General features: G+C 41.9%; 1 protein-coding gene and 1 long non-coding RNA gene across 3 annotated transcripts; one reads left to right on the plus strand and one right to left on the minus strand.

Moving 5' to 3' along the window:
- The first annotated feature begins 259 nt into the window (after positions 1-259).
- LOC124868102 lies at positions 260-9,652 on the plus strand. Its single transcript, XR_007038240.1, has 3 exons — positions 260-492; positions 904-988; positions 8,412-9,652. It is a non-coding gene; the product is annotated as an uncharacterized LOC124868102 (long non-coding RNA).
- Positions 5,311-21,081, minus strand: LOC124868100 (zinc finger protein OZF-like). Of its 2 annotated transcripts, XM_047364923.1 has the most exons (3): positions 20,752-21,081; positions 7,017-7,627; positions 5,311-6,239 (listed from the first exon to the last, which is right to left on the minus strand). In XM_047364923.1, the coding sequence occupies exons 1-3, from the start codon at positions 20,795-20,797 to the stop codon at positions 5,982-5,984; spliced, it is 915 nt and encodes a 304-aa protein (XP_047220879.1). In that variant the 5' UTR covers positions 20,798-21,081; the 3' UTR covers positions 5,311-5,981. The 2 variants fall into 2 exon arrangements, with proteins under 2 accessions (XP_047220879.1, XP_047220878.1); XM_047364922.1 differs by having other exon boundaries at positions 5,311-7,627.
- Between the last annotated feature and the right edge of the window lie 6,660 nt (positions 21,082-27,741).

Genomic DNA, 27,741 nt, shown 5'->3' on the forward strand with positions numbered 1-27,741 from the left:
GAAACAGTATCTACAGTTCTCCGAAAGTCCATCGTTTTGAGTGGTTTAAGCTCCAGGTGGTTCTGACGCACCAATGGATCAGCCAATCCAACTCCTATGTGTATGCAGACTTGCTGTTGTGAATCACACCAATGACAGTGGTGTCATCTGAAAACTTCAGGAGTGTCACAGACGGGTGAGGTGCAGTCATTTGTGTGAAGGGAGGAGTGGGGAGAGAACACACCCCTGAGGTGTGTCAGTGCTGATGGTTTTTGTGCGGAAGAAACTGCACCCTGGGCTCACCTGCGGCTGCAGGCCAGTCAGGAAGCTGGTTGTCCACTGACAGGTAGAGACCATCACTGTGAGCGGGATGAGCTTCTGGTTGAGGATATCTGTGCTGATGGTGTTGAAAGCTGAAGTCCACAAACAGGATCCCGGTGTACGTCCCTGCGTGGTCGTGATGGAGCAGTGTAAACTCAAGTTGACATCGTCATCTGCCAACCTGTTTGCTCGGTAAGCAAACTGCAAGGGATCCAGCAGGGGGGACCGGGATGTCATTTAGATGCTGCAACGCTAGTTGCTCAAAGAAGTTCATGACCAAAAACGTCAGGGCGACAGGCCTGTAATCATTTAACCCCATGATGGTGCGCTTCTTGTGGACTGGTATGAAGGTGAAGCTCTTGAATCAGTACAGAACCTCACACAGCTCCAAGGACTTATGAAAAATCTGAGTATAGATGGGGGGCAGCTGGTCAGGACAGGCCTTCAGGCCTTTTTATTCAACATTTTTGACAAATTTGCCTTGCATAATAATTTACACATTCAGTGTTTTGCTTTACAATTTAAAAAAAGATTTTTTAAACTGAGTCCAGTGAAGATGTGTAAGGCAAGTACTTATTGTGCAACATGTAATTATGTTTTCAGTATGCTGAGAAAATGCTGGCAGACGAGTCACCTGCAGTGGAGGCCTACAGAATGGAGGCGGCAATGACTCTGCTCAGAAAAACTGGTATGTTTACATTTTAAAAACTATTGCTGAAAACTCTATATCTAAAAAAACTCTATATCAAAACTTTATATCTAATGTGTGTAGTTCCAAACATGAAAAATAACAGATTATATGGTATGTTTGTCTTGCTTTACTTTCTAAAGGACAACATTAATATTAGAATCAGTATTAACAGAGCTGCACAAAAAAGGCATTGGAAGGTCCCTTGCAAGAATATGCCTTATCTTACTGATAAATTCTTTTAAAACTTATTTTACTGTTGAGACCAACAAAATACAAAAAACCCATCATAAAAAAACAATAAATATTTTAATTTAAAATAGGGGAAAGAGTAATAAATACAACAAATATAGCATTAAAGAAAACTGAACGTATAGTATGACACTGCATCCTATTCTCAGGAAAGGGGAAGGTTATTTAATAAAGTTAGGGAAGTAGGGCAGTAAAGGGATTTAACAGAATTACTTCGCTTAGGAGATGTAAGATTTATTAAAGTTATCTGAAGGGCACTGTTCAAACATTTAAAAGATACAGTATTAATAAATAAAATATGAGTCAAAGAACTAGAAAGGTGATGTTACGCACTCTTGTACAGTAGGCGGCGGTATGCACCTCAATACTGCTTGCAATCCGTCATAATCCGTGCGAAGAAGAACGCCTGCTGAGGGATAGGAAGAATTGGGACACACCCCATTATGTTCATTCAAACATTCTTCTTCTTAATGGCAGAAAGCAAACAACTTCACCGGTACACATTGCCACCTACTGTGACATCAAAGCCACACTAAAAACTTAGAAACAAACTTTTTGAATAAAATTGTATAATAATTTTAATAATTGAATAATAATAAAACTGAAAATAAAAATACAGTTAAGGAAATACATGAAAATGTAATAAAAAATAATATACTCAAAAAATAAATTATGTTTATTTGAAATAATTTATATTAATGTTAAGAAAATAAAAGAATAAATCTGCACCTGTCTTGGATGTCTATATGACCTCCAAAAGTTTGAAGTCCAAATGTTGGACTGTCTATTGACGTACAAATGAGGTCATTGTTAGATGTCCAATTTGCACGTCATGGAGACAGACTTAATATGAACATGACCTGCACGTCCTTTCGACCTCTAATGTTTAGGGGGCTGTAACACAATGAAACCAGTCAGTCATTTTCTATCGCTTATTCCATAGTGGGTTGTGGGAGAGCTGGTGCCTATCTCCAGCAGTCTACGGGCGAGAGGCGGGATACACCCTGGACAGGTCGCCAGTCCATCGCAGGGCAACACACAAACAATCAAGCACACACTCATTTATACACCTAAGGCGAATTTAGAGAGACCAATTAACCTAACAGGCATGTCTTTGGACTGTGGGAGGAAGCTGGAGTACCCGGTGAGAACCCACGCATGCACGGGGAGAACATGCAAACTCCATGCAGAAAGACCCCCGGCTGGGAATTGAACCCAGGACCTTCTTGCTGCAAGGCAACAGTGCTACCAACTGCACCACCGTGCAGCCCACAATGAAACCAAATTCAGGATATTAAAACTATTACTAAAAACTGCCCATCCAACGGCATAAAGGCTTTGACTTTGCTGTAGACCTCCATACTGAGCCAGCTTGTGGTGACAATGGGAAGGAAAACTGTTCCAACAGGGGAAAACGTCAAGCAGAACCCAGGCCTGTATGAACACTTATCTGCTGTAATCAACTGGAGGTTGAGAGGACCTGCAAACATCTTGGCCCTCTTTTCTACAATGACACATTTTACTGAGGTTGGATGACATCAATTTCTGCACAGCTCTGGTGAAATCCGCTTTTGATTTGGGGTTTAACTGGGCTGTTGCAGCACCTTCCTATTTTTTTTAGCCGATCCTTTCTAGATTGGCTGCTGAGATTAGGAGCATTATACTGTGATCCACTTTTGTCCAATCTTCAGCGGACCTTGTCCTGACTCATATATATTCTGGTGTATAGTGGAGTTCATGGTCTATTCAATGACAGCAAGGTGTCCTGATTCTGTCTGAAACAATGAAAGTGTTTACATGCATTGATAAAAGACATGTGCTACAATTCAATCTGAAAAATAGATGGATGAAATACAGGTCCTTCTCAAAATATTAGCATATTGTGATAAAGTTCATTATTTTCCATAATGTCATGATGAAAATTTTACATTCATATATTTTAGATTCATTGCACACTAACTGAAATATTTCAGGTCTTTTATTGTCTTAATACAGATGATTTTGGCATACAGCTCATGAAAACCCAAAATTCCTATGTCACAAAATTAGCATATCATTAAAAGGGTCTCTAAACGAGCTATGAACCTAATCATCTGAATCAACGAGTTAACTCTAAACACCTGCAAAAGATTCCTGAGGCCTTTAAAACTCCCAGCCTGGTTCATCACTCAAAACCCCAATCATGGGTAAGACTGCCGACCTGACTGCTGTCCAGAAGGCCACTATTGACACCCTCAAGCAAGAGGGTAAGACACAGAAAGAAATTTCTGAATGAATAGGCTGTTCCCAGAGTGCTGTATCAAGGCACCTCAGTGGGAAGTCTGTGGGAAGGAAAAAGTGTGGCAGAAAACGCTGCACAACGAGAAGAGGTGACCGGACCCTGAGGAAGATTGTGGAGAAGGGCCGATTCCAGACCTTGGAGGACCTGCGGAAGCAGTGGACTGAGTCTGGAGTAGAAACATCCAGAGCCACCGTGCACAGGCGTGTGCAGGAAATGGGCTACAGGTGCCGCATTCCCCAGGTCAAGCCACTTTTGAACCAGAAACAGCGGCAGAAGCGCCTGACCTGGGCTACAGAGAAGCAGCACTGGACTGTTGCTCAGTGGTCCAAAGTACTTTTTTCGGATGAAAGTAAATTCTGCATGTCATTCAGAAATCAAGGTGCCAGAGTCTGGAGGAAGACTGGGGAGAAGGAAATGCCAAAATGCCAGAAGTCCAGTGTCAAGTACCCACAGTCAGTGATGGTCTGGGGTGCCGTGTCAGCTGCTGGTGTTGGTCCACTGTGTTTTATCAAGGGCAGGGTCAATGCAGCTAGCTATCAGGAGATTTTGGAGCACTTCATGCTTCCATCTGCTGAAAAGCTTTATGGAGATGAAGATTTCATTTTTCAGCACCACCTGGCACCTGCTCACAGTGCCAAAACCACTGGTAAATGGTTTACTGACCATGGTATCACTGTGCTCAATTGGCCTGCCAACTCTCCTGACCTGAACCCCATAGAGAATCTGTGGGATATTGTGAAGAGAACGTTGAGAGACTCAAGACCCAACACTCTGGATGAGCTAAAGGCCGCTATCGAAGCATCCTGGGCCTCCATAAGACCTCAGCAGTGCCACAGGCTGATTGCCTCCATGCCACGCCGCATTGAAGCAGTCATTTCTGCCAAAGGATTTCCGACCAAGTATTGAGTGCATAACTGTACATGATTATTTGAAGGTTGACGTTTTTTGTATTAAAAACACTTTTCTTTTATTGGTCAGATGAAATATGCAAATTTTGTGAGATAGGAATTGTGGGTTTTCATGAGCTGTATGCCAAAATCATCCATATTAAGACAATAAAAGACCTGAAATATTTCAGTTAGTGTGCAGTGAATCTAAAATATATGAATGTTAAATTTTCATCATGACTTTATGGAAAATATTGAACTTTATCACAATATGCTAATATTTTGAGAAGGACCTGTACCGTGAATAAAACATGCCTGTTAAAGAAACTAGCAGTTCTACAACTAAACAAATCTGGAACTTCATCTGTTGTGATTATTATTATGAATATATTATTTAATATTTTAATTATTAAAATTATCAAATAATAATTCGGTCTGTTAAGGTTTGTCCTGTGAATACCAGCCCAATAAGGCGTGGTATTAGGACAACATTTAAAGGGGTGAGCCAAGCTCTGGCATTACTGAACAGCAAAACTCTGCACACACAGGGAATAAATTCACACAATCACTTAAAGTACAAGAATTTATTAAAAAAAGTCAACTCAAAGTCAAACATATTTCAATCAACAAACTCTTTACTATCCTAGAACAATCCAACTAAACTACCAAGCAGAACGAAAGAAGACCAACTATGTACAATATGAAGAAGTTAATCAAAGATGGTTAAAAACCATGGCCAATAAAGTGATGCAAAATTACCATTCAATGTTATTAATGTCTGAGAACCAAGGATTATCTGGAAGAATCTGGAAATGAAGTTAAGTTAGTCCCAAGACTAAGTTAAGTAATAATTGGTATACCTTCAAACAACCATTCACAATGCAAGATCTGATAAAACATTATTTTAATAAAATATTTAAAAGAATGATCTGTTGAATAAAACCAACCTTCTGGATGACTAATTCTCAATGGTGTTTAATTAGCTGCCTTTATTTAGTACAATAATATTTAAGAAAATATGAATTTAAATAAGAACCTAACCTTTTAGGACGAATGAGTCTTAATAGACTCCTAAGTCATGTGTTACCTTAGCCGATAGCTAAGAAAAGAAGCTTATGGCTTGTTATCGTCCCTTTAAAATACCACCAATAAAAGAATCAAATTCACAGAACACATCATTAGCTGAGTGCTAGGCGGCAAGGACTTACTCTAGCGGAGTTATCTCAACACAAACAAAAGCAAACATCATTAAACGAATATTACTTCGATTATTTAACTCTAAACTAATCTTTTCTGCCCAAACACTACCTCTTACGTGAACCGTGATGAGTAAAAGGTTTCCAGTTGACGAAATGAGGGAGGTCCGGTCATCCATATGTGAACTGAAAGGGACTAGTGTAATAGCTAATCTCAGTAGCTGCAAGAGTCGGCTTTTAGCCGGCCCGGCCAAACCGTACAGCAAAGGCACATTCGGCCCCTTCAGTGGCGGCAGCTCTCGCTACCTGGATGTGCACGCAGGAAGGCATGCGATGCGGTACAGGCCTTCTTTTCCAGGCCGCGGGGAAAATCTGCTTCAATTAGGGCTTACTACACCCTTTATATGAAGGAATACTGGATACTCGAACAGCAAATTATTACTTAACTTTGTTGCATGTGATCGTAGTAACTTTTGGATCCAAGTTGAAGAGTCATGTCTGCTTGCTAGCAAGGAGTCGTTTGCGCATGGTGCCTCTCCTATCTGGTTCCCTTCCGAGATCCACATGGAAAGAGGTCGCCATGTTGGAGAATGGCATTTTTGTTCAGCTCTGACTCCTCCTCTTCCTGGGCTGAGCTGGAAAGTAGATTAATGCGTTTTATTTTTAAAGTTCCAGCATAGTTCTAACTGGCCTTTAATGTTGTAACCCATGGCTGGGGTCCCAACAATCCAATTGTTTTCAGATTAAAATAGAAAGATTAACCACTAGTAAAATGCTGAATCTAACTAGTGAAAACTGCCTTTATTAACAAGTCACAAATAATTCACAGCAAACTGCTGCTCTGCAGTTTCAGTGAATATTCATATCTAAGCCATTTTCCCTCCAGTGTGGATACTCATGTGTCTGTTTAAACTTGACTTTTGGATAAATCTTTGTCCACACAGATCACAACAGAAAGGTTTCTGTCCTGTGTGGATTCTGAAGTGTCTGTTTAAATGTGCTTTTTGGCTAAATCTTTGTCCACAAGTATCACAACAGAAAGGTTTCTGTCCTGTGTGAATTCTCATGTGTGTGTTTAAAACGTGCTTTCGGCTAAATCCTTGTCCACATAGATCACAACAGAAAGGTTTCTCTCCTGTGTGGATTCTCATGTGCAAGTTTAAACTCACATTATGAGTAAATCGTTGTCCACAAGTATCACAACAGAAAGGTTTCTGTCCTGTGTGGATTCTCATGTGTGTGTTTAAAATTTGCTTTCGGCTAAATCCTTGCCCACATAGATCACAACAGAAAGGTTTCTCTCCTGTGTGGCTTCTCCTGTGATATTTTAAATTCTGTTTTCGGGTTAATGTTTTACCACAGTCTTCACAGCTAAACTTTACTCCTGTCTGGATTTTCATTAGTGAGCCCACCTTTTTCTTCTCTATAAATAATTTCCTATCCTCCGTAGAACTTGAAGTCCCAAGTTCTGAATCCATCATGTGTTTCTGAAGAGAGTGACGGTGACCAAATTGTTCAGCAAACTCAGAGGAGCTAAAAGGGTTGTTATTGTTTCCATCTGATTTAGGAGCTCTGCTCTCCTTCCAGTTATTGTCCATGTCCTTAGTTTTCAGTCCAGAGTTGGACAACTGTTTCAGCACAGAGACGGGGTGCTTTACACCATTGTCCTCTTCTTCCATCTCGGTGTCTTCAGTCTCTGAGAAAATGAAACCATCTTCATGATGTTGTATCCTGATGGATTCTTCTCCTCCGACGTTCTCCTCAGGAAGCTCTCTGCCTTTAAGTTGGTCTTGATAAAGCTGTGAGATTAGAGGGGACTGTTTATCATCCTCACTCTTTATGGGAGTAGCAGTGACTGGAAACCTGATGGCATCAAACTCCTTCCAATTGAGCTGCTCCCCCCCCAGACTGGAGCAGACTTCCTCCTGTTCCTCCTTTATGTGCGGGGGCTTTGGGTCATGCAGGTCAGCACAAGGTCTGTGGTCTACAAAAGCTTCCTTAATAATCAGCATCTTCTCAACATCTGCAGAAAGCATTGAAAAACATGCATATTAGAAAATATTTTCACTTTAGCGTGCACTGAGTCACTTTTTAATAAAGATATATTTTGGTGCTGAGGTAATATTTAATCCTTTGATTTAATTTCTCTTTTTTTCTATCTTTTTTTCTACCGAGCACCGAAAACACTGTAAAGGATTATTGTAATTGCAGGATTTCTTATATCATTCCCAAAGGGACTGTCTAAATAAACTCACCAAGATGGGAGCGCTAACTGACAATCAATTAAAAGAAGACATTATTTTTATGTTTATTTTAATAACAGCAATATAATAATTGCTTTAATTTCACATAACAATCAATATAAACACAGTATAATTTAAGATGTATTTAAAAAACGCTTGAAACATCTATCATGCGTCCACGAAGTGTGCAGCTTTTGCAGTCCATCTTGCTGGGCTTCTGTAAAAACAATTCCAGAGCCTGTGTATGAAAAATTGGGAGACATGTGGTCCATTAACTGAAAGCTGCATGCAGGCTGCATGATGGACTTTCTGTGGCCTGTTTTACATATCTGTAAGTCTATATACCCTCAGATGTGAAAAAATTTCTAAAAAGTGGAATGAAGAAATAAACGTAATCCTACCCCTTCTCCAACTCATAGCCCATAATGTGAATAAAAATCTTCTTGATTCTTGTTTATCTTGTTTGCTCCCAATCCAAAGTCCACAAAAAATACATATAATTAATAAATAAATGCCTCCATGATATCGTGACGCAGCTCATATTCTTTGTCCTCTTTTTTGCAGTTTCGGAAATCTCTCCCTCTGCTGAACTCTGCCGTTGTTTGAGTTGCTGTCTCCATATCTCTGTTTATTTTCAAATGCCCAGTTAATAGTTACTGAAAAGTTAGAGTCCAGCTTGCATCCAAACTCAGAGAAGTGAAGATACATTGACGTCTTTTTATTCTTCTTCTGGTGTTTAATGGCGGTTGGCATGAATCTGTAGGTGTGCATTACCGCCACCACTGGTATGGTGTGTGGTTCAACATGGATTAATATCTTATATACTCAAATTCTATTAAATAATTTTGTTCTTTTTAGGAATCTTAAAATAATTTCTATATATTTGCTCCCTCTGTTCTTTTGTAATGAATCTATTATGCTAAACCTTTCTTTAATCCTTTCAAGTTCTCTCTTTGTGCTTCTTCTTTCCAGCTCATATTTCTGACACTCTATAAAAATATGTTCAATTGTTTCATCCATCCCAAAGTAGTCACATTGTCCTGTATTATGTTTATGTATTTTAAAAAGTGTATAATTAAGTCCTGTATGTCCTAATCTTAGTTTTGTTATTACCCTTTCCTCCTTTCTATTCCTTCTTCCAGTTCTTTTTTCACCGACTGCCTTTTTGATCCTATAAAACCATCTTCCTTTTCTTTCTCCATCCCACCTTTTCTGCCATTCTTCCTTCAATTTCTGTTTGATGATGCTTTTTGCTTCTGATTTACTTAAATGTACTGTAAAATTTATATGATTTTGCGTTACCTTCTTAGGCATCTTATCTGCCATCTCATCTCCTTTAACCCCAATATGTGCTGGAACCCATAAGAATACTATTGATAACCCATCATTTGCAGTCTGAATAAAGTTTGCTGTATTTCTAGTAGAATGTCTGGCCTGCTGTCTGAATGGTTATATTTTAAACTCAATAATACTGAACTTGAATCTGAACAAATTATTGTTTTTAATGGTCTTATGTCTTCCACCCACTGTACTGCTAAAAGTATTGCTAATATTTCTCCTGTGTATACTGATAAACCATTTGTGATTTGTTTTCCTACTCTTATTTGAAATTCTGGTACTATAAATGCTATTCCTATTTTATCATTTGTTTTCAATGCATCTGTATAAATCTGAAGGTATTGGTAATAATTATTAACATATTTCTGTACTGTATTTTAATCTCATATACATGTTCTTTTTGTTTTTTTCCATTAAAGACATATCTACCTGTGCTTCTGGTAAAATCCAGGGTGGTGCAACAGCTAGTGGCAGTATTGGACTTATTACTATATTTTTGTATATGAAATTATTATTATAATAATATTATATATTTTTAATAATCCATCCAAAACTTCTTGTATTTTTTTTTACTTTTTCCCAGCATGGCTTCAATATCTCTCATGTTGGATGATCCGGGTTATTGCCTTGTAAATTTATCCAGTAATTTATTGTTAATTGTGTTCTCCTTAAATCTAACGGCATTTTTTCCATTTCTACTTCGAGTGCTGCTGTTGGGGTTGTTTTGAAAGCTCCTGTACAAAGTCTTAATGCTTGATGTTTTACACACGTGGACAAAATTGTTGGTAGCCCTCGGTTAATGAAAGAAAAACCCACAATGGTCACAGAAATAACTTGAATCTGACAAAGGTAATAATGAATAAAAATTCTATGAAAATGAACAAATGAAAATCAGACATTGTTTTTCAAACATGCTTCAACAGAATTATTAAAAAAAATAAACTCATAAAACAGGCGTGGACAAAAATGATGGTACCCCTTAACTTAATATTTTGTTGCACAACCTTTTGAGGCAATCACCACAATCAAACGATTCCTATAACTGTCAATGAGACTTTTGCACCTCTCAGCTGGTATTTTGGCCCACTCCTCGTGAGCAAACTGCTCCAGTTGTCTCAGGTTTCTCCTGTTTCAGCTCCTTCCAAAGATGCTCAATAGGATTTAGATCAGGGCTCATAGAGGCCACTTCAGAATAGTCCAATGTTTTCCTCTTAGCCATTCTTGGGTGTTTTTAGTTGTGTGTTTTGGGTCATTATCCTGTTGCAAGACCCACAACCTGCAACTGAGACCAAGCTTTCTGACACTGGGCAGCACATTTCCTTCTAGAATCCCTTGATATTCTTGAGATTTCATTATACCTTCACAGAATCAAGACACCCTGTTCAGATGCAGCAAAGCAGCCCCAGAACATAACAGAGCCTCCTCCATGTTTTACAGTAGGGACAGTGTTCTTTTCTTCATATGCTTCATTTTTCTGTCTGCGAACATAGAGCTGATGTGCCTTGCCAAAAAGTTCAACTTTTTGTCTCATCTGTCCATAGGACATTCTCCCAGAAGCTTTCTGGCTTGTCAACATGTAGTTTGGTAAATTCCAGTCTGGGTTTTTCATGATTTGTTTTCAACAATGGTCTCCTTGGTTGTCTCCCATTAAGTCCACTTTGCCTCAAACAACGTCGGATGGTGCGATCTGACACTGATGTTCATTGAGCTTGAAGTTCACCTTTAATCTCTTTAGAAGTTTTTCTGGGCTCTTTTGTTACCGTTCATAGTCTCTTTGTTTTGTCATCAATTTTCCTCCTGCGGCCACGTCCAGGGAGGTTGTCTACAGTCCCATGGATCTTAAATTACTGAATAATATGTGCAACTGTAGTCACAGGAACATGAAGCTGCTTGGAGATGGTCTTAAAACCTTTACCTTTAACATGCTTGTCCATAATTTTCTTTCTAATCTCCTGAGACAACTTACCTTCGCTTCCTCTGGTCCATGTTAAGTGTGGTACCATGTCACCAAACAGCACAGTGACTACCTGTAGCCCTATATATAGGCCCACTGACTGATTACAAGAATGTAGACACCTGTGATGCTAATTAATGGACACACCTTGATTTAACATGTCCCTTTGATCACATTATTTTTAGGGGTACCATCATCTTTGTCCAGGCCTGTTTCATTAGTTTATTTTTTTAAATAATTCAGTTGAAGCATGTTTGAAAAGCAATGTCTGACTTTCATTTGTTCATTTTCACATAATTTTTATTTATTATTACCTTTGTCAGATTCAAGTTATTTCTGTGACCATTGTGGGTTTTTCTTTCATTAACCGAGGGGTACCAACAATTTTGTCCACATGTGTATAATATTAAATTTTTCCAGATGTGTCTTTGCTGCTGAACCAAATATATTATTTCTATAATTAATATTTGATCTGATCAATCCTGTGTAAATTTGTTTTAATGCTTCCCTGTCTGCTCCCCAGTAACTGCCAGCCAAACATCTCATAATATTTAATACTTTCTTACATTTATCTATCATTTTCTGAATATGTATATTCAATAGGGGGGAGAGGCGGTGGGCTGGGGTGGGTTTGCTTGTTGCCCCCCAGCTCAGCCGTCTCGTGTTGGGGTTTACCCCAGTGGATGAGACCCCTGCGCCTTCGGATTGGGGACAGTTCTCCGACTGTCGTTTCGGCCAAGGGCCGAGCGGTAGTGCGGAGTACCCGGCCTTCTTGGAGTCCCTGTCGGGGGTGCTGGATAGTGCCCCTCCCAGGGATTCCATTATTCTGCTGGGGGAATTTAACGCCCACGTGGGAAACGACAGTAACACTTGGAGAGGTATGATCGGGAGGAATGGCCTCCCCGATCTGAATCCGAGTGGTGTTTCATATTGGACTTCTGTGGAAGTAACGGATTGTCCATAATGAACACCATGTTCAAGCATAAGGGTGTTCATCAGTGCACTTGGCACCAGGACACCTAGGCAGGAGGTTGGCGATCAACTTTGTTGTCGTATTATCAGACCTTTGGCTGCATGTTTTGGACATTCAAGTGAAGAGAAGGGCTGAGCTGTCCACTGATCACCACCTGGTGGTGAGTTGAATCCACTGGAAGAGGAACAAGCCGGACAGACTTGGCAGGCCCAAGCGCATAGTGAGGGTCTGCTGGAAATGCTGGGGCAGCCTCGGCCAGGGACGTATTCAACTCCCACCTCCAAGAGAGCTTTGACCAGATTCCGGGGGAGGTAGGAGACAGAGTATGAGTGGACCATGTTCTCCGCATCCATTGACGATGCTGCTGCCCGTAGCTGTGGCCTTAAGATGTGTGGCAATCCCCGAACCCGGTGGTGGACATCGGCAATAAGGGATGCTGTCAAGCTGAAGAAGGAGTCCTATCGGCTGTGGTTGGCTCGTGGGACTCCTGAGGCGGCTGACGGGTACCGTGAGGCCAAGCGTGCTGCGGCCTGGGCTGTGGCAGAGGCAAAAACACGGGCCTGGGGGGAGATCGGTAAGGCCATGGAGAAGGACTACCGGTTAGCCTTGAAGTGATTCTGGCAAACTGTCCGGTGCCTCAGGAGGGGGAGCAGCTGACTTCGACTGGGGACATTCCCTGGTGGAAGCAGAGGCTGGGGACTAGGGGTTGGACTCTTTCATCACCCAGGGTGGTTAAAAAGCTCCACGGTGGCAGGGCTTCGGGGGTGGATGAGATCCGCCCTGAGTACCTCAAGTCTCTGGATGTTGTGGAGCCGTCATAGTTGACATGCCTCTGCAACGTTACGTGGCGGTCGGGGACAGTGCCTCTGGACTGGCAGACCGGGGTGGTGGTCCCTCTTCATAAGAAGTTTGACCGGAGAGTGTATTCCAACTATAGGGGGATTACATTCTTCAGCCTCCCTGGTAAGGCCTATGCGTCAGTATTGGATAGGAGAGTCCGGCCGATAGTCGAACCTCGGCTTCAAAAGGAGCCGTGTGGTTTTAGTCCCGGCCGTGGAACACTGGACCAGATGTACACCCTCTGCAAGGGTACTTGAGGGTTCATGGGAGTTTGCCCCACTGGTCTACATGTGTTTTGTGGACTTGGAGAAGGCATTTGACTGGGTCGCCCGTGGTGTCCTGTGGGGGGTGCTCCAGGAGTACAGAGTCGGGAGCCATTTAGTAGGGACCATCCGGTCTCTGTACAAGCGGAGCAGGAGTTTGGTACACATTGCTGGTGTTCTGTCAGTTCAGAATACATGTAAGAGTAGCATACATATAATTTGCAAGCCGTGCATGTGTGTTCTGCAGGAGGTCCGTGACATTTAGAGGAGCCGTCAGGTTATCATACACTACAAGATAGTACAAAAAGTGAGTCAGTAAATTGTTTTTTTTTTTATATTTAAATGGCTACACTTGTGTTGAGGTGGTTTTAAAGTCTATTTAGAGAAGGGTCTAGGTGCAGCCAACTACAAAACACACCTTGTATAAAATACGCCTCCCTGATCCTTGATGATTTTGAATTGGACAACATGTCTGCTTGGATAAAATGGCTGGACGGAGCAGAAGGAAGATGGCGATGGCTGTCCAGGGATGACTTCTACACATTGTTTTAAATGCTAATGCTACTTCTAATTTTTAAACTTTGGAAGTTGTGAAGTTGGATGATTTTGATTTTTCGAAGCCACCAGACTCTAGAAACTACACTGTTATACCGCGGTGAAGTTAGTTTCAGGTTGGATATTTTGAGGTTCACGCTCTGCGGAGTCAGCGGCATCTTGCTCATGTTTGATCCGATTCAGAGACTCTGATTTTGGATCGAAAATGTATTGATGTTCCCCAAGTGAACCGCTGTGTGTGGAAGGAGGGAGCAGGCAGAGAACCTGCCCCCCCAAAAAACCATATAGGTTTTTTGGGGGGGCATTCAAAGCAATCAAGTAGAACAAATAGCAAGAGATCTTCAACATTTTTTCTGATGGTTCCTATCCACCCACATTCGCCAGAGGGCAAAGGCAAACTCTGCGGAAGTTTGCCTCTAAATTCAACATTCATGGTAAGGTTTTTATATTTTAAACAGACACATCATTTTCTATAATAAAATAATGCGTAAATTCTTTCAATAAAGCCAGGAACCTATTTTTTTTAGCCTCGCCTCACAGGAAGACCATAGAGTCTGGAGAGGACGCTTAGAACCTTTTCAAGGAGTTTCACGCTTCACCCACGGAAGGACACACTGGTATTGTGAAAACCCACAATTCCATGTTTTCCTGATTTGTTTTGGCCTGGTATAACTTCAGACATAGAGAAATGGTTATGTTACCACATTCTTAGCAATATCCTTAAGCTCCAAAGTCTCATAAAACTGAAAAACAGTAACATTTTCAAGGTGTCTGAATGTGATCAATGCCAGAGAGTCAGACCTCTGCTGAAAGTAGGGGCTCTGGATTGCATCAAGGTAACAATTCACTGCAATCCTGCAGTTTATTACTTCTATGCTATCGTTGCTCATAACATTTTAATCAATGACCAACAGGTATCAAGTGTGTGGGAGCTAATCGAACTTTATCTGACAGGTCCTCTCCCACTGACATCTTCTGGCTTTTAGTATATATTGACAGCTACGACTACTTCTCAAAGTGGGTGGAGGCTTTCCCTCTGAGGAAGTCTGCAAGAACCTATGTACCATCTTTTATTGGCAGGGCTGTCCTCAGCGTATTCACACAGACCAGGGGCGAGAGTTTGTGAATCAAGTAAGCCACATATAATACAACTTATAGTTTGATCAAGTTTCAATCTATAAGAAAGGTATTTATAATGTTCTTCATTGTTCTTTTAGATCAGTAACAGACTCTGTGAACTCATTTCAATTGAGAGGAGTGTCACTGCAGCATACCATCCACAAACAAACGGATTGGATGAAAAAACTAACAACAACAAGAAAGCAATTACAAAAATTGTTGTATTTTTAAAATTTTTTGACAGTTTATCATTATAACATGTTCCTCTGGCCTTGTTAAATTTTGGCCTGAAACTTCACTGAAAGAACTTCAATAGATAATACATTTCAAAATGGCAAATTCATCTGTAAACAAAGTGTATGATGTCCATTGTCCATTGAGTCAGGGTGTCATACAGCCATAAGTATTAAAGTGTATGTTGATCTGACAGGGTAACTGCTACGTCATAGTGTCATATGGCTGATTAAATAAAAACTGGGATCTCTCAGCGTACACTTGTCTGAGAGAACCATTAGTCTGTGCTACGTGTATGGCAATCTGACAGCATATGCTGACCCGTCAGTTTGTGCTACCCGTATGGCGATCTGACAACGTTTGCTGAACTGACAGAACACCGGCACTAAGTCGGACCTGTTCCTGGTGCATGTTGGACTCCGGCAGGGCTGCCCTTTGTCACAGGTCCTGTTCATAACTTTTATAGACAGGATTTCTAGGCGCAGCCAAGGGCCGCAGGGGGTCTGGTTTGGGGACCGGTGGATTTTGTCTCTTCTTTTAGCAGATAACGTGGTCCTGCTGGCCCCCTCTAGCCAAGACCTACAGAATGCGCTGGGGCGGTTCGCAGCCGATTGTGAAGCGGCTGGGATGAGGATCAGCTCCTCCAAGTCCGAGGCCATGGTTCTCAACCGGAAAAGGGTGGCTTGTCCTCTTCAGGTTGGAGGGGAGTTCCTGCCTCAAGTGGAGGAGTTCAAGTATCTCGGGGTCTTGTTCAGGAGTGAGGGAAGAATGGAGCGGGAGATAGACAGACGGATCGGAGCGGCTGCCGCAGTAATGGGGACGCTGTGACGGTCCGTTGCGGTGAAGAGAGAGCTAAGCTGAAAAGCGAAGCGGACCATGTCTCTCGGCTGACCTGGGAATGGCTTGGGCTCCCCCCGGAGGAGCTGGAGGAGGTGTCTAGGGAGAGGGACGCCTGGGTGACTCTGCGGAGTCTGCTGCCCACACAACCCGGTCCCAGATGAAGCGAGTAAAAGGCACACTCTTGATCATCACGATGCAGCAGACAATCTCTGGTGACAGCTAGCAGCTCATACTGCACGTAAGGTCACAAATGCAAGTTGTTATGTCTGTGCGCACCTCCCGCATGCCACACCAATGTCATTACTGCTCCAGCCATGGCCACCTAATAATACTACAGTATTGTCTTTCTTTTCAGCACACACACCAACTCCCCGTAATAGCTCTCATTTCCTTGACGGCTCTTTACATTTCGAGTATTTTTAATTTGGGGGACGCTACTAATTGTGATTACACAGTGCCGGCATCTTGTGCCTTAACTGACAAGAAACCCCCCTGTAGGAGAACCTCGTTGACCCCATTCATAAGAACCTTGAACATTAATAGATGGCTTCCAGGGGAACGTCCCACCCCGTGATGGGTATACATGTCCAACAAATATGGTCTGGGTTTGTGGTCATCGCTCCTACCTCTACCTTCCACGTGGCTGGTGCAGTACTTGTTATTTAGCTAATCTTGCCCCTCATGTTAGAGTCGAGTTTTCAATGCCTGGGGGTGTCCAGACCAGTGAAAAGAGGGATGTCAAAGTTTCTGAGGGCCGCAAGTTCCTTTCTGGGATTTTACCTTGGTATGGTGCTGATAGTAATGCTCATGAGATTGACAGATTAGCAGCACACTTAGAGAATTTGACTTCTCTGGCGAAACAAGGTTTGGAAGATTACACCCCTGAGAAGAAAGCTTTGAAGTTAACTTCTTTACAGAACTACATGGCTTTGGATATGCTGCTGGCCGAGGAGTTTGTAAGGTCGGAGTTCTGAATGCTGTACATATTCCTGATTCTTCAACAAAGACGACTTCCGTCCAAAAACATCTGCATGACTTGTATTATGATATGACCAAACATGATACACCTGCTTCTACTAAAGGGAACGTCTGGGATTGGTTTCAAGAAGTGGGTGGCAGTCGGTTTTTAATTCAGATTCTAACCCCGTTGCGATAGTCTTTGTCATTTTGTTTGTTATCTTGTGATGTGTGGTTACATTGGTGTGATAACTGATGTCCTCCCTTGTTTGTGTTCAGCTTTTTCAGGCTTCGATTGAGGTTTTCCCTTATCCTGATTCCTCAGACTGTCTAAGGTCTGATTCAAGTTCTGACGATGACACTGGATTTTAGATTCTCATTTTTTCCCTTTGTAATGTTTGGGTTTTTTATTGCCAAAAAAAGATAATTAATGTTCCCTTGGATTTTTTCTTCTTCTTTTTGTTCTCCTTTTTCTGTTGTCATTTATGCTTCAGGCATTTAATCAACATATACGTGAGTGTTAATTTTATTTTGAATCAATAATGCAATCATTTTATTGTGTAATCATTTGTCCCATGGCACACATTGAATCACAGGTTGGATTGACAGAAGGAATGTTTTTTTGTTTGTTTTCCCCCTCTTTTTTGTGTTTTACTAGGTGTGTTCTAGATCAGCTTATTGTCAATGAGATGTCCAGTTCAGACTTGATCTACTCTTGCAGCTCAGCATGCCACAATTAGAAACGCATGGAATGCAAGATCTTTTTGATATGAAGGTAGTGTTTACCTCTCGTAAGATACTTCTCGTGTCCAAGGCGTCACATCATGATGACCTCTTTTAGAAATCTGATGCTCAAGCTGTTTTATCTCCCTGTCTCTGTAATGTGAAATACTTTCTCCTTTAGTAAGGGGTTATATAAAGTCTGTTTTTCCCTGTTTATGGCAGGACAGACAGACTGAGACACTGGTTTGGTTGTATCCTCTGTTTTCAATTCTTGCGCAGAATTTAATAAAAGTACCACTTTGATTCTCACCGTTATCCTTGCTGAGAGAATTTACTAAGGTGCATTTTGTCATACCCACGGACCCAGGAGGTGGTCCCCTTCATTACTGGGTGGAGACAGGCAGACTGCCCGTCCAGTCTAGGGCTGACCCTCCGCACCGACCACGGCCCCCAACGAACGAACCAGAGGAGGGCCACAAAAAAAGAATAAAATTAAATAAATAAAGGAGGAGTTCACCCAGGCCTATCAAGCCAGCCCACCAACCCCCCAATAGACTCCCCTAAGAAAGTGCGCCCCAGTGAAGAGAAGATCCACAACATTCAAACCCAAGAACACATGCCTGACACCCATATACCAGCCAGAAGCAGCCCCGCAAGAAAACCCAAACTGGAGTCCACAAAAGGCAAAAAGCTCACAGAGCCAAACCCAAAACCACAGAGAAGCCGAGACCACTTCACCCCGAAAACAACTCCGGTCAGCCCGTCCGCCCAGGCCATGCAGACCCCTCAAACCTCCTTCCTCCAGAAGCTACATTCAACCCAACATTCAGACAACTCCCAGAATACATAAGACTTTAGACATCCAGGCTGACCTCAGCTCACTTCCTCCCACAGACCCTCCTTCCCGGCAGCAGAATGCACTCCCTGAATGAGAGCGCACCTGCAATGAGATAGCACAAAAAACCTCTCCGCCAGCTTAGGGTCTCCAAGGCCCACCATTGCATCAAAGGTCCCTGACCCAGGTCCAGGCACTGGCGCATGTCCCAGACCAAAACTCCAGCAACATACCCGCCAAGACCGAAGCCCCCAGGCCCAGCCAGGACCCCAGCCCCAGGGCGACACACACCGGGCACCATGAGCCTAACCCACGAGGACGCCACATGTCTCCTCACTAGGTGATGGAGCCGATCAAAGGAGCCTAGAGAGATTGATCTGATGAGGAGGCAGAGGAAGTCTCAGGACTAAAATAATCCAAGAAAAGGTCTGTATACTCATTAATACCAAGAATATTTTTATTTTTCCAATTCAAGAAAATTTTCTTAGCTTTAGTTTTCTTAGCAATACATAAGACAGTGAAAACCATGTGAGCTGAATTTGTCTTCATGGTGACATCATCTAAGTTGCCCAAGAAGCAAACAGAGGGAAAGTGAAATATTACATCTCAGACACTTGGATAAATCTTCACATATCTGTTACCAGAACCTCTGAACGGGTGTACAAAATCATAGAGCGTGGTATATTGCCTGTGCACTGTAAGCAGGTACTAGACTAATGTTGGGAGATATGTAACACTTTCACAACAGTTATTCTCACCACTCCAACAAAAAGTTATGTTTTTATATTCACACAGGTGACATTCAGACTTTTTGTGGGCGGAGCAATGTACACATGCACGAATGTATTTGCCAGTTTAGAACACCAATGTCCAAAAATGGATGAACTAGTTGCCAAAGAAATTGCCTATTTGGGATTACTTGGGCTTTTAACTGGATGAAAGATATAAACCACAAGATGAAACTAAAACAGTGTGCCGCTTTTGCAGACGGGCTATTGAGAAACTTAAGGGCAGAACATAGTTGGGGATACTGTGACGAGTCTATGTATACGGTCGGTGGACATTTGAGGTTTCATAGTGGAGCGTACCAATTTCCTACATTTCCCACTCTTTCCGCCATGGCGTCACTGGACAGGGAGGCAGAGCTAATTTTCCGTGTAGCTTTGGAAAAACAGAAAGAAAAGAAGGTGGTGTTAAAGGCCATTATACCACACTAGGGACTAAGAAGGAGAACACACCTGTCAGTGTGGCACAGAGTGTCAGTAACGCTGCACGTACCCATGACCGGCTTCTTGGAGCAGTTTGTCACATATTTGTAACACGAAACTGTTCGATGTGGAAAGTTTTTTTTTTCGCCGAGCGGTTTATTGTGTGACACCGCTAACGCGGTCGTAAATTGAGCTTTGTCTGTGCTTTTTCTTAGTCTGTATAGACTCCGAACGTACGTACAAAAGACTGCTTTTAATGAAAATGACCGTTGCCTACTGTCGATGGTCAATAAATTCGTCCAATAACCCAAACTTATACTTGACAGTGCAAAACCCATCCTAAACATCCATTGACCTGTATAGTGTACTCTATGATTGATTTTGTGTTGTATTAATTGTAAATTGGGCTTACTAGTCATTTTAATAGTTGTTAAACATATGTGAGACTACAAGTTTAGGTCAAAGTAATGAAAATTAGGTGGAATTGTCTTTTAATCTGAGGCTGCACGGTGGGAGGCTGCATGGTGGCGCAGTTGGTAGCACTGTTGCCTTGCAGTAAGAAGGTCCTGGGTTCGGTTCCCGGCCGGGGGTCTTTCTGCATGGAGTTTGCATGTGTGGGTTCTCACCGGGTACTCCGGCTTCCTCCCACAGTCCAAAGACATGCCTGTTAGGTTAATTGGTCTCTCTAAATTGTCCTTAGGTGTATGAATAAGTTTGTGCATGTTTGTTTGTGTGTTGCCCTGTGATGGACTGGTGACCTGTCCAGGGTGTACCCCTGCCTCTCGCCCATAGACTGCTGGAGATAGGCACCAGCTCCCCCGCGACCCACTATGGAATAAGCGGTAGAAAATGACTGACTGACTGTCTTTTAATCAGAGGCTGCAATCGGAAGCCAATTTAGGCTTCGTGCTAACCACTCACAAAATGGCGGACGCGGGTCATTTCTACTGAGTAACGAAGCGTTTACTGTTTTACGCCTATTGGGTCCATTTGGCCTTTCAGAAGCTAATCTGTTAGTCACCTTAAAATGTTCCTAAACTGTAAGTGATATAAAAACATACAAACCTAATCTGTGCAGCAGAACTCTGGGGTTGAAATCAGCCTCCATCATGTTGTGCTGCAGCTCATATTCTTTGTCCTCTTCTGTAACCGTCTCAGAAATCTTCCACTGCTGCACTCTGCCACCGTTTGAGCTGCTATCTCCACATCTCTGTTGTTATCTTCTCTTCAAATGTTCCTTTAACGTTTACTGAGCAGCTGGAGCTCCTTTTTTCAAACTCAGCGAAACAAAGTTACATCACTTTGTTCTTCCTCAGATGGAGAAGTATGAAGAATACTCCATATCAGCATCCAACTGCAGGTTTCTTCTTCTTCTTCTTATTATTATTATTAGATTTCTTTTTTTTTTAGCGGGTGGCATCCAACGCTAGGATGCAGTATCGCCACCTACTGTGTGGAGTGTGGTCTTATCTAATTAAGCTACATTCTTATATATAATCCAGTTTTCTTTAAATATCTGATAAATGCTTTATTTATCTTTTCATGTTTAACCAATACCTTGTTCATCCTTAATGTCTCAACTCCATGTTTCCTTAATTCTTGTTTTAACTTTTCTCTGGCTTACTGGCTATTGTATTTGAAACAAGTGACAACCTTTAGTCCCCTCCTCTCAAAGCCGCTGCCATTCGGATTTTACTTGGTTCTCAATAATAGACTTTATGTCAGATTTACTAAAGGCAATTTCCATAAATCTATCTTGTCTAAGAGACCGTTTAGCTAGACAATCTGCCCCATCATTCCCCTCAATATCTTTATGAGCAAGCTCCCACATAAACCTAAATATTACTTGAGACTTTGTAAGTCTAAATACAGTTCGTAAATTTTGTACACCAACTCTGGGCGTATTTCGGTTGAGAAAGCCAAAATAGACATTAAGGATGACAATAAATCAGGGGCCGTATTCACAAAGAATCCTAAGACTAAAAGTAGCCCCTAGTGACATCATTTAATTAAAATCTTAGAATATTTCAAATTCAAATAAGATAGGGGAAAGACAGAGAGAAAGAAGACATTCTCTGTACAATGAACAACAGTGACTAATAAAATAATATAATAAAATGCTACTGGCTTGATCATGCAGGGATCCAGCCCCTAAATGAGTAAACAAGCACATAAACTGATATAACAATCATACAATTATTAATATAGAGATAAGAGAAACTTTGTCCCCATAGGGGGGGAATGAATAGGCTCAGCAGCAGGAAAGGGTAAAGATGAACCTCTAGTAATGAAGGAAAATAAACAATAGAAAAAAAAATTCCTAGGTCCGTTAGCCATATTTTAAAATTTGTAGCACCTTAAAATGTTGTATCAAGTCAGTTTTGACCCCCTGGGTTCCTCAAAGTGGAACTACCCTCCTTTAACTGTCTTTAACTTACCCAGCGCGCAAGCGCATGTGTGTCTGTGCACTGCTGGGTCAGACAGCCTCAGAAAACGAAAGGAGGGGTGTGTCTGTCTTTACCTATCTTTGCTGCAGTGTGTGGGAGTTTCAGCCAGGGAGATACCCTAATGAGCCGCCCCTCGGTGATTGCAGAGTGGGCCAGCGGCCAGGCCACGGGGCAATGTCCTGGTGCTCCCAATGGCCAGTCCACCACATATTAATAAGCAAAACAAAATAATGATAAGCATGTAACTAAGCTACGTTTTGATGCTGTGTAACAATTAATTTAATTTTGCTAAGTCATCATCATGATTTACACATTTCTGAATCCCGTCAAAATTTTATCATTGGTTCATTTCTCTCTATTGATTACTAGGAGCGCATTTGTTTTATGTTTTTGTCTTTTGCAAAAACCAAAGTTCATACATCACTAAAACCATAGAAGAAGTTACCAGGCTATAAGAAAATCCAGGATAAATAAAATTTATTTTTTAACTTACTGTGTGGTTATTAACAAGGCATACTCTAATTAATTCAATTAGAGGTTCAACATAGTCAGATGACATTGGTGACAGTATCAATGTAAAAACTGTGCAATGCAGTATAAAACATTAAACAAATAAAACATCACGTTTATTTGGTGAAGGAGCAGGTGAATGTACCTGTCATGTAGGCAGCCAACGATGCCTGGAAACCCAGAAATATCTGAATAGATAATGCTTCATAACATGGGTTGTCAGAGTTTTGGAGAAATTGTCTGCTTCTAAATTCAGACAAGACAGAAGTTGTCATCTTTGGACCAGAGTCTTTAAAAAAGAAACAGCTTAGTCAATCACTTAACCTGGATGGTATTAAATTGACCTCCGGTTACAAAGTAAAAAACCTTGGTGTTATTTTTGACCAGGACATGTCATTTAAATCCCATATTAAACAGGTTTCTAGGATTTCCTTCTTTCACCTCCGGAACATTGCCAAAATGAGAAATATCCTATCCAGGAGTGACACTGAAAAACTAGTCCATGAATTTGTTACTTCAAGGCTGAACTATTGTAATTCTTTACTATCAGGATGTCCACAAAATGCAATTAAAAGCCTTCAGCTGATTCAAAATGCTGCGGCAAGAGTTCTGATGAAAATTAAAAAGAGAGATCATATTTCTCCTATTTTAGCTTCCCTTCAATGGCTCCCTGTTAAATCCAGAATAGAATTTAAAATTCTCCTCCTCACATATAAAGCCCTTAATGATCTAGCTCCATCATACATCAGAGATCTGATTGTTCCATATGTTCCTAACAGAGCACTTCGTTCTCAGACTGCAGGTTTACTGGTGGTTCCTAGAGTCTCTAGAAGTAGAATGGGAGGCAGATCCTTTAGTTATCAGGCTCCTCTTCTGTGGAACCAGCTCCCAGTTTTAGTCCGTGAGGCGGACACCCTGTCTACTTTTAAGGCTAGGCTTAAAACTTTCCTTTTTGTTTCCTTTTTGATAAAGCTTATAGTTAGAGTGGCTTAGGTTATCCTGAGCTATCTGTGTAGGTGTGCTGCTATAGGCTTAGGCTGCTGGAGGACATAATGACCACTCTGCTACATTCTCATACTACTCTCCAATTTTGCATTATTTGCTGTTATTTCAGCTTTTAACTATATGTTCTCTCTCTTTTCTCTTCCTAGAAGCTACACCTGGCTTGACTCTGTGTCTACCTGTGACACCTTCCTGGAGGGGAGCATCGTCCAAGCTTCTACTGCCAACAACTTAATGCTCACCCTCTACCGATGATACAGTCTTTCAGTGTTTAACCCTATTTTGCTCCTAGACATAGCTACTGACTGAGCTAACTGGTTAAGAGTTTATCTGTTTTTTCTTCCTAGATGAAACGACTAAAGGAGCTACATCCATTAACATTTACTTTTCCTTCCCATAGAAAGTACTCCTGGATCAGTGCTTCTGTATTCTGCTTCTGTGTTCTTATTCTGTCTCTGCTCTGTTCTCTCAAACCCCCAGTGGGTCGTGGCAGATGGCCGCTCACACTGAGCCTGGTTCTACTGGAGGTTTCTTCCTGTTAAAATTGAGTTTTTCCTCTCCACTGTCGCTACAATGGGAAGCCAGAGATCCACAGGAAGCTTGCAACGGCAGGGGTAGGTCCACAAAGGATCATAGGAGTCTGGGTTGATGCGAGGTAACCCTTGAAAAAGGGGAAACACAGGAACGAATGTAAGAAGGAGATAGTGCACAAAGGCTCAGGTAAATGCTCAGGCTTGGTTCAAGAGGTGTCAAAAATACTCTGAAAAATGCTCAGAAAATATCTAGAGGTGGCTTGTTGTTACCAGTGACGGTAAACACTCAGGCGAAGAGTGACTGGCTTCCAGCCTCTTTGAACTGCCAGGCTGTTTGCACCTGACGTGTCTTAGGAATTAGAGTAAGCAAAAACAACGAGGCCTGCCTCCACTGGAGCCTGAAGAAGCTGAACCGAAACAATGGAGGACATCAGTCGTCTCACCAACGGAATCACACAACACGAGATAATAACCAAAATGAAAAAGACTATCAAAACATTGGTAAAAATCCGTATCAAAACCGGTTGCCACTCACTTCTTGTAAACCAATCCAGGATGTTCCCTTCAGTAGAAGCGGGTGTATCATGTTTGGTCATATCATGATACAAATCATGCAGATGTTGTTTCCTTATGGTTTTTATGGAATTCCCAACAAGGAATTATCTCTGTCAAAAAGCATAGCTGACAGTATGGCTGTCTGCAGCTTTAAAAAGAAACGCCTCGATCCATTTACTGAACATGTCAATCACGACCAGAACAAATTTCTTGCCTTCAGAAGGTGTCAGTTCAATGAAGTCCATCATTAAATGGTCAAAAGGTTTGTCTGGGGGAAGGGGAGCACCTTGCTTTATCTGAGCTGCTTTCCTGGCATTATGTGTCGCACAGAGCATACAAGACTGACAGAACGGTTTTTCATAAGAACTAAAGCCTTCTGTAAACCATTGAGATGTCAAAGCAGCAGTCATGCCTGGATGTGAGCAATGATCCAATCCATGTGTCAATTTAGCAAATGTGGAAAGAAATGTCTGCTCCAGGGTCATCTGCTCAAGCAGAAGCCCATATGCACCTCTTCCGCACTGAAGCAAAGCTCTGCAGATCTGTCAAGTCATGCAGAGGAGGGGAGGGGCCAGCGTGTTTGTCACTGGAAAGCAAAACTGTGAAGAGGGAGACGCAGTAGCTGCAAGATTTGTGGCTGCATCTGCCCTGTTGTTGCGACGGAACACAATGTCTGTGACAAAAGAATGTGCAGCACGCTTACACACAGATATAGATTTAGGCAGCAGGATGGCATCAAGCAAGTTGGAAACCTAAACTGAAATTAGAATAGGCTTCCTATCAGATTTAAGAAATATTCTGTGTTTCCACAAAGCACCGAAGTTGTGAATTATCCCAAAGTGTATCGAGAATCAGAAAAAATATTCAGTCTTCCATTCAGCCAACTTGCAAGCCTCAGTCAAAACAATGAGTTCAGCCGTCTGACCTGTGAAGTGTTTTGGCAAAGAGCCAGATGCAAGTGTTTCATGCAGAGAACAAACAGCCAACCCTACCAGGTTCCCACCAGTTTCAGGGTTCCTAGAAGCTGAACCATCAACAAACAGCAGCAGCTCAGGATTTTGCAGGGGCATGTCAGGCAAGTCAGGCCTGGGTGTGCAAACTTCTTCTAACCCTGTGCAACATTTATGAGGCTCTCCGTCCTCGGGAAACGGCACAAGAGCTGCCAGGTTGAGCACAGTGCACTTTGTGACTGTTATATTTGGCATGGAAGTAAAACAGAAGTGTACCAGAGCCTTCGTGCAACAGAGAGATGTGATGTTCCCTGCTCCAGACGTATGATAGCAACAGAGTGAGGAACAAGAACAGTTAAGTCAGCATACCCCACGATGTCACGTGAGGCTAAAACTGACTTTTCTGCTGCCACCACTGGTGTAAGGCAGCCTGGTAGATCTAATTGAGCAGAGAAGTAAGCCACAGGTCTGAGCTTTCCATCAGGATCCTGGAGAAGGACAGATGTCATACACCCATTTTTTTCATCGACAGCTTGAACAAAAGGTTTGTTCAGATGAGGAAGGCCCCAAGTGGTAGCCCTCCAGATCCTCTCACCTCCCTTTTCCACTCATCTGATCACTGTTGTAAATACAGAGTTTTTCTCTCTTTCCTCCCTTTGCACGCCGGATCCATTTCTCTCCAGTTCTGAGACCCAACCAGTAAAACCAAAGTATTTACCTTGTGAAATAATGAGAAATGGTTAAGTATAAAATCAAGATTTAGTTTAAAATTAATCCGTGTACAAAATATGCCAATGAAAAGATACAGAGTGACATTCACCTTCGGTACCGGGCTCCACTTAGCACATCTAGGATGAGGCAAATGAAGCCAAGAGCAGTGCACGAGTCCTGCTTTTATCTATGCCTGTTCTTAACCCTCCTAAAGGGTATCATCCTCTTGTATCAGTTTATCCTTGACAATGTGTTGCATTTTATGTGATCAGTGGTTATGGTGTGTAAGTATGCAGCAGTGAGCAGTGCAGCAGATAAGCAACAAGGGCAGATATATTTAATTAGGGTAGCAAAGAGATGATTAGAAAAGGCTACAGAATCATACATCCATAACAATCCCCCTGTTGAGGTGGGTAAAACCCATAGAACCCCATAGAATCCCATAGAACAGACCTATGCTGATGTGTGTCTGAAATTTAAATGATTAAAAACATTGCAAATAATGATTAAGATAATAATGCCCCGTTGAAAAATTAAAAACAACAAAAATAATAAAAACCTAGTAGCACAGCGGAAATGAGCAAGCACAATGTACATTGTAGACCCTAAATCGTAGACCCTTTTGAATTATCTATTGCAGTCGACTGGTCCTGTCCTCCTCCAGGCTGAAGGAAAGGGTTGGTCATCCTCCTGGTCTCTCAGCATCCTTGTGTAGTCTCCTTGCCCCCTGTTCCCGGTTGGCCTTGGGCAAGGCCTGGTGTTGCATCCACGGTTTATGGCTGTGATTTAATTTTGCTCCCATTTTAAGGCTGGCTCTGAACAATGGGTTTTGTCCTCCTCCTCACAGCACACTATCTATATTTTCTATCTATAATTTCTTCATCACTTTGGTTTGGTTTCATGGGATCCACATCATCACTTGGGCTCAAATATTCAGTGGACAACATCAGTATGTGCTCTGGCACCACATCCATTTGATATTCCGGTAATCTCAAACCTCTGGTATCAATTGAACCAATTGCACGGTCAATTCACCTGAAGATGAGAGTCTTGCACAACAACAACCACAAATAGAAAAACAATAATTGCAATAATATTGGATATGAATATACTTAGCATTATGGTTCCCCACTTACCAAACCTTTTTCAAATAAATCATAGAATGGATTTTTTGTTCTTGAATATTCCTTCCTTTCATTTCACCGGCTCGCAACCCCTGTGGGGTCTTTGTTAGAGAACCATCTGGGGCTGGTCAGCCAGTTTGAATTGGTCAAGCACTCCTCTCAGGACACCTATAGCATCCAGTCACACAGGGAGCCCTCCTCCCATCAAATGGAACGTCTTTCA

The sequence above is a fragment of the Girardinichthys multiradiatus genome, chromosome 5, assembly GCF_021462225.1.
Source record: "Girardinichthys multiradiatus isolate DD_20200921_A chromosome 5, DD_fGirMul_XY1, whole genome shotgun sequence".
NCBI classification, from domain to species: Eukaryota; Metazoa; Chordata; class Actinopteri; order Cyprinodontiformes; family Goodeidae; genus Girardinichthys; species Girardinichthys multiradiatus.

What these genes read in the sequence shown, in the direction of transcription:
- LOC124868100 (XM_047364922.1), bottom strand. Translation starts at nt 20,797, where the DNA reads ATGATGGAGGCTGATTTCAACCCCAGAGTTCTGCTGCACAGATTAG. An exon ending in AGTTCTGCTGCACAGATTAG is followed by an intron (nt 7,628 to 20,751) that starts GTTTGTATGTTT and finishes TGCTTTCTGCAG; the next exon opens with ATGTTGAGAAGATGCTGATT.